This window comes from Biomphalaria glabrata, chromosome 7 (genome assembly GCF_947242115.1).
Source record: "Biomphalaria glabrata chromosome 7, xgBioGlab47.1, whole genome shotgun sequence".
NCBI classification, from domain to species: Eukaryota; Metazoa; Mollusca; class Gastropoda; family Planorbidae; genus Biomphalaria; species Biomphalaria glabrata.
The window spans coordinates 33,648,211-33,664,167 of record NC_074717.1 but is presented as its reverse complement, the minus strand read 5'-3'; the positions used below and the strand labels follow the sequence as shown (position 1 = coordinate 33,664,167).

The 15,957-nt window shown below is 38.4% G+C and overlaps 1 protein-coding gene across 1 annotated transcript; it reads right to left on the bottom strand.

Moving 5' to 3' along the window:
• Positions 1 to 7,633: 7,633 nt before the first annotated feature.
• Positions 7,634 to 11,709, bottom strand: LOC129927136 (uncharacterized). Its single transcript, XM_056034367.1, has 3 exons — positions 10,950 to 11,709; positions 8,909 to 8,982; positions 7,634 to 7,737 (listed from the first exon to the last, which is right to left on the bottom strand). Exons 1-3 carry the CDS (start codon positions 11,300 to 11,302, stop codon positions 7,634 to 7,636), a joined length of 531 nt encoding a protein of 176 aa, XP_055890342.1. The 5' UTR covers positions 11,303 to 11,709.
• Between the last annotated feature and the right edge of the window lie 4,248 nt (positions 11,710 to 15,957).

Below are 15,957 nucleotides of genomic sequence, written 5' to 3'. Positions count from 1 at the left end.
TATTTTGGTATTGATTCATGTCTTCTCTATGCCAATGAATATTTGTGCTAATTTTCAACTTGATCCAATAATGGGTGTGAGAGAAATAATGTGTACAACTTTTTACCAGACAGACAGACAGACAGAGTGAGTTGACAAAAGCTTTGGAAGAAAACTATCCCTATCAGTTAAAGTTCAAAAAGTCTTCTTGTGTCCTGACACACTCCTTAGAAAAGTTAGTGTCAATGTTTTATGTGTAACTTTGGAAAGAAATCCTTTTTTTTTAAATGTTAAAATTATTTCTAATCGCACAGATTTATTATTGTTAATCTAGATCTATTACAAATTTAATCACATGACTGATTCAAACTGCTCCCTGAAGGAAGATGTGACCCCTGAAAACCATAGAGCTTTAGTTTGCGTTTTGACAGTACTTAGCAGGTCAATCGTGTACTAATCATGTCTCTAATCTCTTTGTTTGTGATACGGTCTTCGTATATGAATTGTATAATCTTTCTGTAGCATCTCTATGTTAGACTACAAGACTGGCAAATCAGAATGGTCAATGGAACTTTCTTATTTGGTCCTACACATTTAAATTATGATTTTATCTCAGTACTGCAGGGAAATCTTTCATAGAATTTCCGTCTGAAATACCTATCATAACCTATCATAACATTAGGAATACAACATTTGACAGGCTCCCCAATATCCATTGGCCTCCTTCAGTCGTAGAACGACTATGGTTCATCTCAGAGCACACTTCCTCATGTGGCTGTGGAGCCCTACTTTGGAGAGACACTCCGTCCACAGATAGCGCAGGTTAAGGTGGCTTTTGCTTCGGCGTTAGAAAAGCTGGCCGTTTTTCGTATTGTACAATGTACATTATATTCAAATATGAAAAGATGTTAAAGAGAGTTTCCAAGCATCTAGTAGTGATACCCTTTTTATTGTAATAACAACTAATTAACATGCTTATTAAGAAATGTCGCGACAAATTAAGTATCACCCTCACCTATCCTTTAGTCTGTTGGACCGTTGGGGCACCAGTTTTTCTTGAGCCAGTCGCGAGTTGTCCATAGAGGATGACTTTCGGGATGCATTTGTCCTCCATCCGGCGAACATGTTCTAGCCAGCGCAAGCGGCGTTGTCTGAGGGCTGTAAAGATGCTGGGAATACCTGTTGGTGCAAGGATCTCAGTATTGCACACTTTTTCTTTCCAAGTGATTTTCAAGATCCTACGGAGACATCGCAAATGGAATGAGTTAAGTTTCCTCTCTTGCTTTGCGTAGGTGGTCCATGATTAACTGCCATACAGCAGTGTGCTCATAACGCATGCCTTGTAGACTTCCATTTTGGTCACTGTAGTGAGCTTCTGGTTTTCCCAAACTCTTGACCTGAGTTTAGAAGAAAAACTGGTCTCCCTCACCTCGGTTACATAGATGTAATAAAACGGGACCTCAAATCAGTGAACATCAATACTGACCATTGGGAAGACAAAGCTCTAGACCGCACCAGACGGAGAGAGACAGTGACCAAGAAAGCTATGGATAGCGAAAGAACATGGGCCTCAGCCCTGGAAGAAAAACGGACAATGCGAAAAATGGCCAGCTCCTCTACCACCGAAACAAACGTCACCTTAACCTGCGATATTTGTGGACTGGAGTGTCTCTCCAAAATAGGGCTCCACAGCCACAAGAGGAAGTGTTCCTCTTCTTCTTTTTCCTGGTACTGTTCCATGAAGGAAGGTCTTTGCGAGCCCTGAGGACCCTGTTATGTGCCCATAGAGTTCTGCATTATTAACTATACTTAATTATACATTCATATACTATTAAGTAGTTCAAGCTCTACAAAAGTTCGTAATGACCCTAATTAGGCTTGTTTATTTGGAAATCTACATCTACATTATGTTTTTGTTTTAACTTTATGATTTATGGATCTTCAAGAATTCAAGAAATAGTCATGCCAAAAGAAAAGTCACAATATAATGCTAGTTTCTCTTTGGTCTTTTAAAACGTACCAGTGCCATAAAATCCCCCTTAAAATGGGTATGACATGTCCATATAATGGAGGGACAGTGCCCCCTAATCCACTAGCAGTGTCCTCTGGTAACTGAAATAAGTTTACTGTCCTGCTCTTGGGGGTATTAAATGAGGCAGCAGAGCTCTGCTGAAAGAGGTTTGGGGGAAGCGCTGACATGGTTCTTGCACGCTCGTCTGGTGGAGTCTGTCAGGGCCTAGAGTTAATGTTGACATTGATCAGCCGCCACCATGAAACCTAATGAAGGGTCAAGCTTTTTTTAATAAAAGGTCACCAGCCTCAGTTCCCGTTAATGGATTAAACCCTGCCCATTCCAATTCTCTCCGAATATTGCAATCAAGTCCGAATTCTAAACCAATGTTATTATTATTTTTATTATTTTATAAAGCTTATATATGTCTATTTGGCAGGACTATTTAAGATGTCTTTATTAACTTCCCTTTCTAAGATCAAGTTGAAATTTATCAAATTACTTAATCAATTAGTTTTAAATAATTAATAATGTTATTTATATAAAAAGAAACCTTGCAATATTGAGAGATGTTGCAGCTTTTGTGCGGTTCTTCCCCCTATGTTTTTGCTTGATTGTTTACAAAACATTTTGTTTATGATTAAGATTCCATGTCCGCCCTCCGGTTTGGAAAAAAAATTTGGAAGTGTAATTGTGTAATCAATAGATTGAATAGATTGAGCTTGATGGGTAACGCAAACGACGAATATTTTAACATGTTTTTTTTTTACAGCTATACTAATAAGTCCAACGATTTAATATCCTAATATTTATACATATACTATGTTAGGCTATGAAAAGCGCAAACAAAGATAGCCGGCTATTTTTTTTCGCTACACTTTCATGAAGGACCTCATAACAGTGGACACGAGGTGGGAAGATACTACAGAGCAGTGGACACCAGGTGGGAAGAGGCTTCAGACATTGCCGGTGACAGATCTTTATGGAGACAAATTGCCAGCCAATGTGCCAAACGTTTGATGAGATAAGTCTAATCTAAGTCTAATAAAAGTAATGTTAGGCTATATAGAATTCTGTAACAGCCATTGCTAAAATCTCTATATGAAAGAACTTTACTTCTTATATAAATACAGCGGATCATTTTGCCGTTTCACAAAATTTGCTCTTCTCTGCGTCTCTTAAAGCTCAATCGCTGACTTGCTAGTTTTTGCTATAGATCCTTGAAACTGATGTCATTATGTTTTTCTATCCTAATTAGCCCCGAACACAGGTGGTAGCGGATAAAGTCAAATGTTAGCACAAGACAACAGCGTAATAGTCTTGGTCGACTTTTAAAGTTTTTATATGCTTAGAGTGGAGATTTGTGTAGTTCTTGATAACATGACAAGTACATCATTTGTTGTTACCTGTCTAATTGATGTATTGACTGCGTCTTTATTGTGTATTCAAACTTTGTCTCCTCTGTGTGACTCTAGAGTTTGAGTTGATCTGGAGGGAGATAATCATGACAGCATTTTATGGCTCAAGACAGAAATGATCTTTTGTATCTTTTTGAAAAAATGGCCATGGAGGAAGAGCTTTAAACAGAAACTCCATATTGCTAACTTATTTTGGATCAGTGACAAATAACTGAGTATATATTGTTTTATGAAGCTCCCATAAAGATAAGCTGCTATTTTGTTTCTCAGCTGTCTATGTGTGGTAAAATCGTATCTTATAAAATACAGACGTTACATCATATCCATCAGATCGACTGTCTTCAACTTTTGGGTCTTGGTCTTTAGAAAAGAAAAAAGTAGCCGTTCCATCAGAACTTTGAAAGGTCTAAAAATCATGACTTCTGATTTTCAATATCTTTTCTAATTTACGAGATCTAAACGGGACAGTCGGACGGACGGACAGACAGACCACACAAAACTAAAAACGTCTATTCCCCTTTCAGGGGCCGCTTAAAAAAAATGACGTAGAAAGCTTCGACACAAATTTCTTTATCCGAAGTCCTTCTCTGTATGCATTGTCCAGCATCTTCTGAATCTTCTAGATTGGGAATATCAAGGGCTCTACATCATTTTGTGCTGAAAAATAAAGACAAGTGATTATAAAAGGCTAGACAAAGGAAAGTCTATTACTGCTTTCAGTAGGATGTTCAGTACTCCCCCCCCCCCCCCAACGACAGATTTGTGCACATAAGAAAATGTTTTCCCTATGCCACCTCCATCATATTGTTGCCACAAGGTAGGAAGATGGGGATTCCAGGACCTTTAAAATCTGAATGACATTGAAAAGCTTTTTAATTTAACGAAAGGGAACTTCGAAATCAGAGAGGAGGGAGGAAGTGGGGCGAATAAAGAGCTGTTTTTCTAGTCTTTAGTATCTAGGATGTAGAAAGGGTCGTTAGCCTTGGCTAGCTCCCCGACTAGGGGAACGAAAACTCTGAAATAACCGCTGATCCTAAACTGTGTAGCCCTTCCCGATCCTTTGGATAGATCGTCTGCTTGGGGGGGGGGGGGGAGAGTTATAGTTGTGACATCGATCCGACTATAGCTAATGACCAGGCATTCATCATATCCCCATAAGATGACCCATAGTCGTTTCGCGAATGTGTGTTGAGGGGGCATACTAGATCTAATCAGGTCAAGATTTTGAGATTCAGAGGGTGTGAGCCTAACCTAATTTCTAAATGCTACCTTGTATGAAAGGCTACATTGGCAGTGGCTTACATGAAAGGAGTGGACATGGACAATCTAGTCAAAAGTACAACAGAAAACTGTATTGTATCTTTGTTTTAAATTGAAATAATCTTGTCAAGCCGTGAAACAGGGGCTCAAATTCAAAGGAATAAACAATGTGTTAGTTACGAGTTCTCTGCCCATGTGTTACTGTTCAGGAGTGATGGAGAAAAAAAAAGGGGGGGGGGGCTTTGCTGTAATAATTGAGACCAATCGTTATGGTAGGCGACCTGCGACGTCGCAACCTGTTACTTGCAAGGACCTATTGGTCTCCACTGCCTACAGTGTGCGACTTTACAGGTCAGTGTTCACACCTTCTATGACGATTTGTTTCGTAGCTATTAACAGAAGGCAATAGACTTTTAAGTCTTTCTACATTACCCCCCCCCCCAAATTAAAAAAAAAGATTTCTTTTAAGAAATACATTTTGTTTTGTTAATTTTTTTCTTTTTTTTTTCTAAATATTCAACATTATTTAACTATACGGAGCTGAACTTAGGTAATTGGAGTTTCTATGCAAAGCGAATAGGGATGTCCTAGACGAAGTGGATGGTCTCAAATGAAATAGAAAAGCACAAAATTAAGACCGATAATTACACAATGAGTTATAAACTGTCCTGTATGTATCTAAATCAACAAAAAGTCTCCTATATAACGCACGTATGTGCTTCATGGACGATTCACGACCATAAGACTAGAACTAACGTTTCGACATGTCACCAAAAGGAAGAAACATTGGTCTTGCTAACAAGTAGATCTAAATATTAACAAGTAAAAACCTTGGATCCTAGTCGAGACTTAGAGCTAGGCAAGTAGACACAGAGCCATAGAGTTCTGCATGTTTGAGATTTGATCTCAATTTTTTTTTTTTGCTAAAAATACTATATGATTGCTGTGCGAGGCACCCTAGGCCGTAGGCGGTTTCCCAATTTGCCTTTGCCTAAGGCCGGCTCTGATATTTATAAAGAATTATAGATCAATTTAGCATGTTACTGAAAAATATACAAGCATTCTGGGTATATTCTGATTTAATTCCACTATGTTACACTTCACTTACTGCTCTCAAGAAAAAAAAAAAGCTTCTAAAATTTCTATACACACGGATACGACAAACAATTTTACTATTAAAATAAACAAACACCAAAACAAGAATACCAAATATATTACATATATACACCTGACATAAATATTATTTTATTCCGTTTCATAATTAATGACACAATAAAAGTGCTCGAGATCTAAGTCGTACTCGAGCAGCGTATAGGCAGCACGTACACCATGTATGACGTTCACACTGACCATGTTTTGAAGAATGAAGTTGAACAAGCATCAACCCGATAGCTAAACAATAGCCTACCAAGTTTTGTTTTAAGCTAACCCGAGCATGAATACACTTGTTTACCTAACGACAGTCTTGCCGCCAGCTACACCTGGACACAGTCGTTTTGTGTCCATTTGACTGGTCTATACCCTGGGTGGCACATAGAGCTACTTTATAAGTTAAAGTAAACTTGTTCCAGGAAAGCATTTTATACTTTTGATTTAATGTTGTATGTTTCAACGTGGGAGTCACTTATTGTTTTAATGTTGTATGTTTCAACGTGTGAGTCACTTATTGTTTATTACACAAAACAACCAACAACAACGTCAGAGCGATAAAGAACAAAGTATTCCATTGGGATTCGATGATGATCACGACGTCAACCATGAGTATGAGTGCTCTGCACAGCGGTTTTATACCTCCTCATGTGGCTAGTGGGACCTATGTGATCCCAGAATGTTCAGCCTATATTTGGGTCACAAGATAAAGTGAGCTCGTGTTACTATTGACAATGCTGCAGAATTGTATGGAGCTGGATTCTACTTTGTTTTCCTGATTTCTAAAACAAACAAAAAACAAAACTAGAAATCCATCCGAGACCATTGTTTGGCCATACCTCTCACTAGTTTGTGTGGCTACTTCCTTGGAGTCGCGGTGGCTGATCGGTAAAGCGCTTGACTTCCGAATCGGGGTTCCGGGTTCAAACCCTAGACTTGGATTTTTAATTTCGGATCTTTGGGCACCTCTGAGTCTACCTAGCTCTAATGGGTACCTGACATTAGTTGAGGAATACTAAAGTAGGTTGGTCGTTGTGCTGGCCACATGACACCCTCTTAACCGTAGGCCACAGAAACAGATGACCTTTACGTCATCTGCCCTAGGAACCACAAGGTCTGAAAGGGGAACTTAACTTTTTTTTTTACTTCGTTGGAAACATGGATGCGTCATAATAATTGTAAATTGGATTTATGTTATCTAATACAGATAGTTCTATAAAAGAGATTCTGAACTCTAATGTTTTTCTTAATTGCGATTTTGTTTTAATAGTGGGATGCGTGGTCTAGAGGATAAGTACGCTTAAACTTGGCTTGGCTACATGTGAAGGGGGCTTGAGGTTCGACACCCGACTCGAGCAGAGTTGTGTTTACTGTGTGCCTAAAGGCAGCACGGAAAACCTTTTTCCAGATACCCCCCCCCCCGGGTCCACAACTGAGATTAGACCAAAGCGCTCTGAGTATAAGCATGAATGTAGCGCTATATAAAAGCTATAATTTTTTTTTTACTACATTCTTTCCAAATATTTTAAAATTATTTTGATGTTTTTAAATCTACATTTTTTTATTTTCACACACATACACAACAATGAATTGAAATAATAGTTTGTAGGACGTAATGGCCTTTTTTTGTTTTTTTTAGAAGTAAAGTTTGTAATATTGAAGATAATGAAGATAAGAAGAAGATAAGATAAATAATAACAACAACAACAACAAACAGAGCAATGTCATAGATTCACCTAAATAGAAAAAAAAAGATTTGAACTCGAAGATTTGTTTGTTTTTCAAATTTTCAGCAATGAAGTTCACACAGTATTAATCAGTTGTCACATTCAGGGGCGTCGTCAATGAGCAGGTCAGCATTCATCAATCTCATTCGTCTTGATTTCTGGTGTTCTATCAAATGATTGCGCTTATTTTTGTCTGCAAATAACACAAAAAAGGTATTTGTAAACAGCTTGACCAAATATCTGACCAAAAATAACAACAAACAAAAAAAAAAACAACAACAACAAACAAAACTTCACATTTTTAGATCTGGTCATTATTCTCAGCAGACGTTATTTTTCAACGAACATGTCAGCAATGGGTTCGCATCGCGTTCCTTTCCGATTGTAACACTTTGAAATGTAAATATTAATGTTTAAGTGATATACGAACCATAAAACTTTGTATCAGGTTCTTTAGTTTGTTTAGAAATGTTTCCTTTTAATCAATTTGTTACTAATGAGCTGGACGTCTTCTGCCTCCACAGATAGAAAAGGTCTGTAATGAGAACCTTCCTCTATAGAGCCTACTCTGTAGATACAAAAGGTCTGTAATGGGAACCTTCCTCTATAGAGCCTACTCTGTTTCTTGTTGCAAAACTTAAAATTGTAGTTATTTAAGTTTAGTTTATTTAATATGTAGCAATAATGGTTCTAGCTATATAAGATATCTTTAGATATATCGTATTAGCACAGAACAAAACAGAAGATAATTTCATCCTACGCGTACGTATCTGTTAATCTACTCGTTCTTGTTAGAGATGTTAACTCTGCTAGGTCATTGGATTTCTTGTCTGATTCAGGCAACTCGTTCCAAGATCTAATGACGCTAGGGACTTTTAGGAATTTTCCCCTAGCATTAGGAATAAAGAAACGTGCCTTATAAATTGTAGATGGGGTCGAGAGTCACTAGAGACACTTATTCAGCTATTTTAATAATAATAATAATTCGTTATTGTCCGTAAGGAAACTTGTCTTACAGTTTTGCGCATTACACCAAACAAAACATTATACTATAATTTACGTGTCAAAATGACCTGAAATGTGTCAGGAACCAAGGTACCATCTGCGTCATTGTGCATGGACTGTGATAATTAGCATATAACTTATTTCTAATATAAGCGAATATGTACAGTCATTGTACTAGCACTGCCCCACAGAGTTTAAGCCCTTTTTTAATACCCACACGATAATACCAAATAAATATATAAAAAAACAGTGACAATCCTAGTATAACATTATCACTATTAGTTGGCAGAATCGTTCTCTAACTCAGGATATATTACAGTCATTGTGTCTCTGTGGGGAGGGGGGAATCATCAACTTACTTTGAATAGCACACAAGTCCAGAACTAAAGCTTTCAGAGCATCTGGAACATTTCGCCAGGGCGGTAACGAAGAGCTGAAACAGACGAGAGTATAAGGTCGAAGGTTACAATTAACTTGTTCATTTTGGTGACTATATGTGTATGTGCGTCTGTGCTATATAAATCATTCCAAGGTGTTAAGACAATAAAATAAATGTGTATATCAACATATCAATGACGTCACATTGTTCCAACCTAATCAAAGAATCGGACAAAAAAGTTTGTGATCAATTTATTTTCTAGTTTTTAAAAGTGCCTGAAGGGGACGAAGGTGAACGTGGACATTGTGTCAGAGATTGTCGTGTGGTCGTCTCAAGGGTCCCGGGTTCATACCCTGCCCGCTGGCATCATGCGGGAGGTTTGGACTAGGATGTAAAACATTGTACTACTCCAAATAACACGGTGTGTGTGTGTGTGTGTAGGGGTGGAAGGGGAGGGAGAGAAGGGGGGGGGGGGGGGAAGACGCCTCAATAAAATGTTATCATCTGTTTAGTTTGTCTGTTTTGGCCATTCGCTTCCTTTTCTTCCTTTATTGGGTTAAAACACCAAAGATTTATCCGCTTTTGTTCCTGACACGCAACAGTGGTGCTGATTGACGGAACTAATTTTATAATATTGGTAGTAATCATACAATACATACTCTTTGTTATAATAAATTTTCTGTTATAATATTGTTGTTATGCAAGATCCCCAGTGAAATCTAAAATTTAATGCAATCGACGATTTGATGTTTTTTGTTTTTTATATTATCCACAACTAATGAGCGTCATGTGACCGACACAACTATCGAACTGCCAACAATTTCTCTGATAAAAATGTCGACACAATAAAATTGTATGCATTCAAACTTCTTATTACACCGAATGTAAAAAAGTCTGGATCTATTGGGATTTGATCTAAGAACACAAACACTTTATCTCTGAGACACAACATCTCAAGAATTGGTAAGATTAAAGTTATTGATCTATGGACAAGTAAACTCGGACTTATATATTTTTAACATTTATCTTCTGTTGAATCAGCTTTTCAAAACTTCTGATTAACTTAATGAATACTCGCACTGTTCATTATAAACATACAAATGTTTATTGAAATGTTTACCACAAAGCTATGTCGGAAAACAAGATCACATTTTTAGTTTCGGTTTCAATAATAAAAGTTAAATAGAAGTTAGTCCTTCAAAACTACATTCTCTATCGAAAGGTCCTGTGGCGTAGCTAGAGATATTGGGGCCCCAGGGGGCTTGGCCTTTTTAGGGTCCCCTGCATTTTGACATTCAACATCATGACATGAAATAATGTACTTAATAAATATATCTCTAATGTGTGGAATACATGTAACCGGATCACTAAATTATGTAACAACGTGAATAGAAAAATTACATGGCAGTGGCGTAATATTTAATGAAAAAAGCTCAGACACTCATTTAGGCGTCCCCCCCTCAGGTAGGGGCCCTGGTGGACTTTCGAATTCCACCCCTTACCCTAGCTACACCACTGGAAAGGCCTTAACAAGACGCTGGCCCCAAAATACCCTAATAGAAGACAAACTTAATGGAGAGTTGCCTGATCTGGAAACCACTGCCCAGTTTATCTCAGGGTTTTTTAAAATCTGAACCCTCAAACATAGTAATAAGAATGCAGAAGAAAAAAAAAAGACAATTATTAAAATTTGTATTAAAACATGAACTGATAGCCATCTCTACCAGGTAAGAGATTTGTTAAAGGGAAGTAACATTCACAGTAACCTACGTTGACAGTTGGTATCTAGAGCAGGAGACCGATGGTATAGCAGGCCTACAGCAGTACAGCGCTGTGACCAGTTGCAAGACTTTTTTTAGTTCTGTTAAGGGCCTCAAAGATAACTGCTAATTGTGTTACCATAATATCAACATTGATGTTGACTAAGGAAATTATATTTAAATAAATGTTTGAGCTGCTTTTCAAAATTTGTCTTCAAATGAGCAAGAAATAAAATAGCAATATTTAAAAAATACACTTACTTTTGTCGTCCATAAAAAAACGAATAATCTCTTTCAGGAATCCAGAAGTTGTTGACTGCCACGTAATGGTCAATGTCCTCCTTACTCCTCCACGTCCCCATCTCTTCCTCCAGTCTACCGTCCAGTCTTCTGGAGACCAGGAAACAGTCCTGCAGTGACGTCAGGGCGTGGTACAGCAGAGGAATATCCCTGCATTCTCTGAGAAAGCTGCTTTCTCGCATGTATCGTGAAAGGTCAGTCACAATCAGCTGGAATCGATCTCTATCCATACGAATTTGACTCTGATGACCTAGCTCCAGCAGAAGAAGATCTCTGCAGAAACTGGCTAAATTTTGATACTGATAGTTGAACATTATTTTAAAGGCAAAAATTACACTAACTAGAACTGATTGGAACAGAACTTTCTCAAACCTAAGCGTAAGAATTCAGTTACTTGTGTAGTTAAAAAAAGCACAGAATTATAAACTGTAAAACTCAGCAATAATCTAGCTTTAATTTTGTCTTTTTTTATTCAGATGTTAGTATTAATAGAATGTTCAAAATCGTGTATCCATGGTGGTAAACTTATCAGCAGTCGTACAAATCTGGTTTTATACAACAGCTAAAGGATGCATGCCCCACCCCTTTCTTATAAGTTACCAACATATCAATGGACACAAATATTGTCAGCTTTTTTTATTCGTTTTCTCTAAATCAACGTAAAACTACCACGTGGGTGACCAGTCCAATATGTTACTGACCATTGTAATAGCCAAGATGGCCCAACTTCCTATCTAAATAAAGAGCGCGTCACTTATCATTGTATCCTTGACTTTTTGTCTTTTGTATTGGCTTAGCCTATCACTCGTCACAGTTGAGTGATCTGAAGTCTTCCCGTCTTTTCATTCATTGTTACACGGACAAAATTAAGACACCTACCTGATTGGCTTATAGTATCTCGTGATTTAGAACCTGCATAAGAATTTAAAAAAATGTTGCTTTTTAAAAACTTAGATGCAGACAACATTAATGACAACATCTACGTTACGATTTCGTCTGATGTCTAGGATAATATTAAGCTAAAACCATTTAACCATTGTTATAAGGCTACATTAAAAAAACACACACACACTTTAATTAGTGTAGCTACAATGTAAGTGTTTCCCGAGAATATACAGATTAGGTTCTATAGAGCTGTAATTTAATTTATGAACATTACATTTTGTAGAAAGAAGATAAAAAGGCTTTGTGTACTTTCGTCGCAATCAAATAAATATTTACACTTCTTAGTGTTACGATTGGAGGGAGCGCGATGCGAATGCGTTGTTGAAAGGAAATGTCGTCTGCTGAGCTATTCTCTGACCTTATTTTGTTTTATCAGTGTTGACAAAACTTACAATGTAAACAATGGGCTCGTGACATAGCAACAGTTGACCACTGGACATTTAGGTTTTGTTGTTTCACTTCCGCTTCACTTATATTTAGTGAAGCATTGCAACAAGAGTTTGCTTTTTTTTTAAATAAAATTTTATATTAAAAAAAAGGAGGCCCAAAAAAGTGGCATAAGCCCCCCAAAAAAGAGGTGAAAGAAATACCCCCAAAAGAGGCAAGAAAAGAGGCAAGAAAAGAGGCAAGAAAAGAGGCCTAGGGCCCAAGGATTCCTAGAGGAGGAAAAAGCTAAAAATAAATAGCACAAATGTTGAGGTCTCCTATTAAAGAAAACAACAACAACAACAGGAGTTTGCTTTTTAGTGGGTCGCTGGGTTCAGAGGCTGAGGTGGTAGGATAAGAACAATTGTATTGTTGAAAGTATGCGGCTTGGCAACCTAACAAGGAAAGCTCGAGTTCGAATCACAACTCAAGCAGAGTTGTGTTTAAGAGCGTCTAAAGGCAGCACGGAGACCTTCTCTGATATACCTCCTCTCCCCCCCCCCGCCCCCACTGGTCCACAAAAGAGATTAGACCAGAGCACACTGAGTAGTCTACAAGCGTGATAGATGCTATAAAAAAATCAATACTGCTATAATGGTTCCATATACACGGAAACTGTATTAAATGAAACAAAGGTCTGCTGTCAGTGCTGTGTATCTCATGAAATTAACATGTAAACATATCAAGTCTCAAACTATACGTTGTAACTGTCACAAATGGCTGTGAGCCCACAACCGTTTGTGTGTGTGTAGCAGAACAACCGTAACCCACTACGGGCCTAGCTAAGGAATGTTAACCTAGCTGACCCTTAGTTAATGTGTAAAGTTTTAAGTTGATTTCTGTTATTTATATTTTAGATCTAATGTCATTATTTATGTTTTAATATATTTTAATTAGATTTGTTTTATTATTGGAAGGGGAAATAAGTATTTTTTGTGTGCTTTAATGTTTATTTTGTTGTCACGGGACCAGAGTACCTAGGCTACAACGAGGGCGGGGTGATCTGGGAAATCTAGGGAAAGGGGCAGTGGCGCGGCCTACGTCATCACTGGTCAGATACCGATGATGCATGTAGACGTAACCACTGAGGTTAGGCGTCACTGATGATGCAAGGGGACGTAACCACTGTGTAGTCCACGTGGGAGGAATTTTTGCTCTGAGAAAGGGAGTTAGTTGGTGTGGGTCTTGTAGAGCGGACGGTTGTATTTCCCGCTCCTGCTAGTTTCCTAATCTGGTACGAGAAAACTATAGCAGAAGGACTTCATGATTAGAGACATAGTCATTAGAGATCTGAGTTTAGTTTTAGTAGTTGATGTACCTGTATATAACGTTTCATTTGGAAGTTTATTTGTTGTGTGTAAAATAAAGTTACAGGTTAAAGTGATAGCCTCTAACTACATTCCGTGTTGAGTTGCATATCTCAGTTATATATATGTGAGTTATAACACCAAAATCGCGACAAGGCTAAAGCTACCAAAGTTCCAGCGTCAACAGTCGGGCCTCCTGAATCACCCTAGACAACGACCAGTTGCAGGAGGCGCCAGCACACTGCTAGCGTCTTGTGACAACTAAAGTGGACGGCTCGTCCGGGATTGATCAACTGCTGTACGTTTGGAACTAAAGTGGACGGCTCGTCCTGTATTGATCAACTGCTGTACGTTTGGAACTAAAGCGGACGGCTCGTCCTTGATTTATCAACTAAAGTGGACGGCTCGTCCTTGATTGATCAACTGCTGTATGTTTGGAACTGTTGCTGATTTGTTTTTTTCGGATACTTTAGCCACAATCGTCGCTGGGGGCAGAGCCATTATACTAGAATCCAGTGGAACCAGTCAAATGTAACTGACTTGATAGCCTACTATTCAACTACAGTCTAGTCTACATCTCCAGAGTCTAAGTCTAAGTCTACACCCGTAAGGTCTAGGACTTTACTATAGACCTCAAGCCGAGAAACCACTACAGTCTAGTCTACATCTCCAGAGCCTGAGTCTGAGTCTAAGTCTACACCCGTAAGGTCTAGGACTTTACTTTGACTTTACTGTACTAGAATCGAGTCCAGATTGTGCTGTCGATACTGCTGATGTGTTGTTGTGAATCGTATGGATATAATTTACTTACAGTGGTGGTGACATTGACTTTAAGTTAATTTTATGCCACTGTATTTCATTTTTTTAAATACCAAATCAAATTAATCAAGAATTTCATAAACAAGTTTCGTCGACGGATCAGCGCAAGAGACTGGATCTTCAGCTGCTGTGTTTTTTTTTGTTAACTAAAATTCCACGCTTTAAGGTAGGCTGACTTTTTGCACTATATCATTTTTTTTTATTCAGTGGTTACCTTATTGTCGCCATACTGTCCTTGCTAGTGGGAGTTTAGTGTTAACCTATAGTTAACCTATAGTTTACATTGTTTATTTTAAGGCTGCTATTTTTAACCTGGACCTTGATTTGTCTATTCATTATCGTTAGACTCTATTCATATTCAGATATCTTTTCCTACTTGACTATTCATGTGCTGGTTAATTCTTATAAATTAGTTCATTTTCTGCTGTATGCAAATTGCCGTTAGAATACTCTCATAGTTTCTAATTCTCTGTAGCTCCTACCTTCATATTAAATAAAAACTTGTATACTTTCAATTCTGTAATGGCTAAGGTAAGAGACCTCCAAGAGTTCATTTCGCTAGGTAGGAGTATCGGTGTCCCTGAGTCGGACATTCTCTCGTTTGCTCAGAATGAGAGGAAGTTAGAGCTAGAGTTACTTGAGGCCGATAGGGCCGAACGCCAGGCTGAGAGAGAAGCACAGAAGGCAGATAGGGAAAAGGAGTTAGAGTTAGCACGGATTGCATCCGAAAGGGCCGACAAAGATTTAGAAATAGCTAGGTTAGAGTCTGAGAGAGAGCTAGCTAGGAAAGAGTCTCAGAAGGAAATAGGGTTAGCTAGGTTAAATAGACAAGCGGACACTAGTGATAACTCGTCAACAAGCTCTTCTTTAGGTACACCCCGTAATCCTGTTAAACCCCCACAGCTCCCACAATTTGACGAACGGGTGGATGAGTTAGATAGTTACATCACCCGCTTCGAACGCCATGCACAAACTGTTGGGTGGTCCCAGGATGACTGGGCCACTTATCTGCTGTCCCTATTGACAGACACAGCCCTCAATACTGCAATGAGGTACGAGGTGAAGGTCACGAAACATTACCCATCTCTGAGGGAAGCCTTGTTAAAATCCTTCGAATACACTAGTGATGGGTATAAAGGGAAATTTAGGACTGCTTGTATAGAAAGGGGAGAAACTTATCAACTTTTTGGGACAAGAATCAAAGGGTACCTAAATAAATGGGTGCAAATGTCTGGGGCCGAACAGACATTCGAAGGCCTTCTTCAGCTACTGCTGATTGACCAGCTATTGGATGGGGCATCAGAAGGGCTTACAATATTTCTAAAGGAAAGAAACCCCACGTCCTGGAACCAAACCTTAGAGTTGGCCGAAAACTATAGACTGGCACATGCGACCAGGAGTTTAGAAACATCGAAATCTAAACCCAAGGGAAGAGAACCCAGTCTAGGATACAGGGGGAGTCGTTCCACACC

Excerpts from the sequence above, each read along its gene's own strand:
- LOC129927136 (XM_056034367.1), bottom strand. The coding sequence starts at position 11,302 with ATGTTCAACTATCAGTATCAAAATTTAGCCAGTTTCTGCAGAGATCTT. Across the intron at positions 8,983-10,949 it reads TTTTTTTATGGACGACAAAA|CTCTTCGTTACCGCCCTGGC; the intron begins GTAAGTGTATTT and ends CGTCTGTTTCAG. Across the intron at positions 7,738-8,908 it reads GGACTTGTGTGCTATTCAAA|ACAAAAATAAGCGCAATCAT; the intron begins GTAAGTTGATGA and ends TGTTATTTGCAG.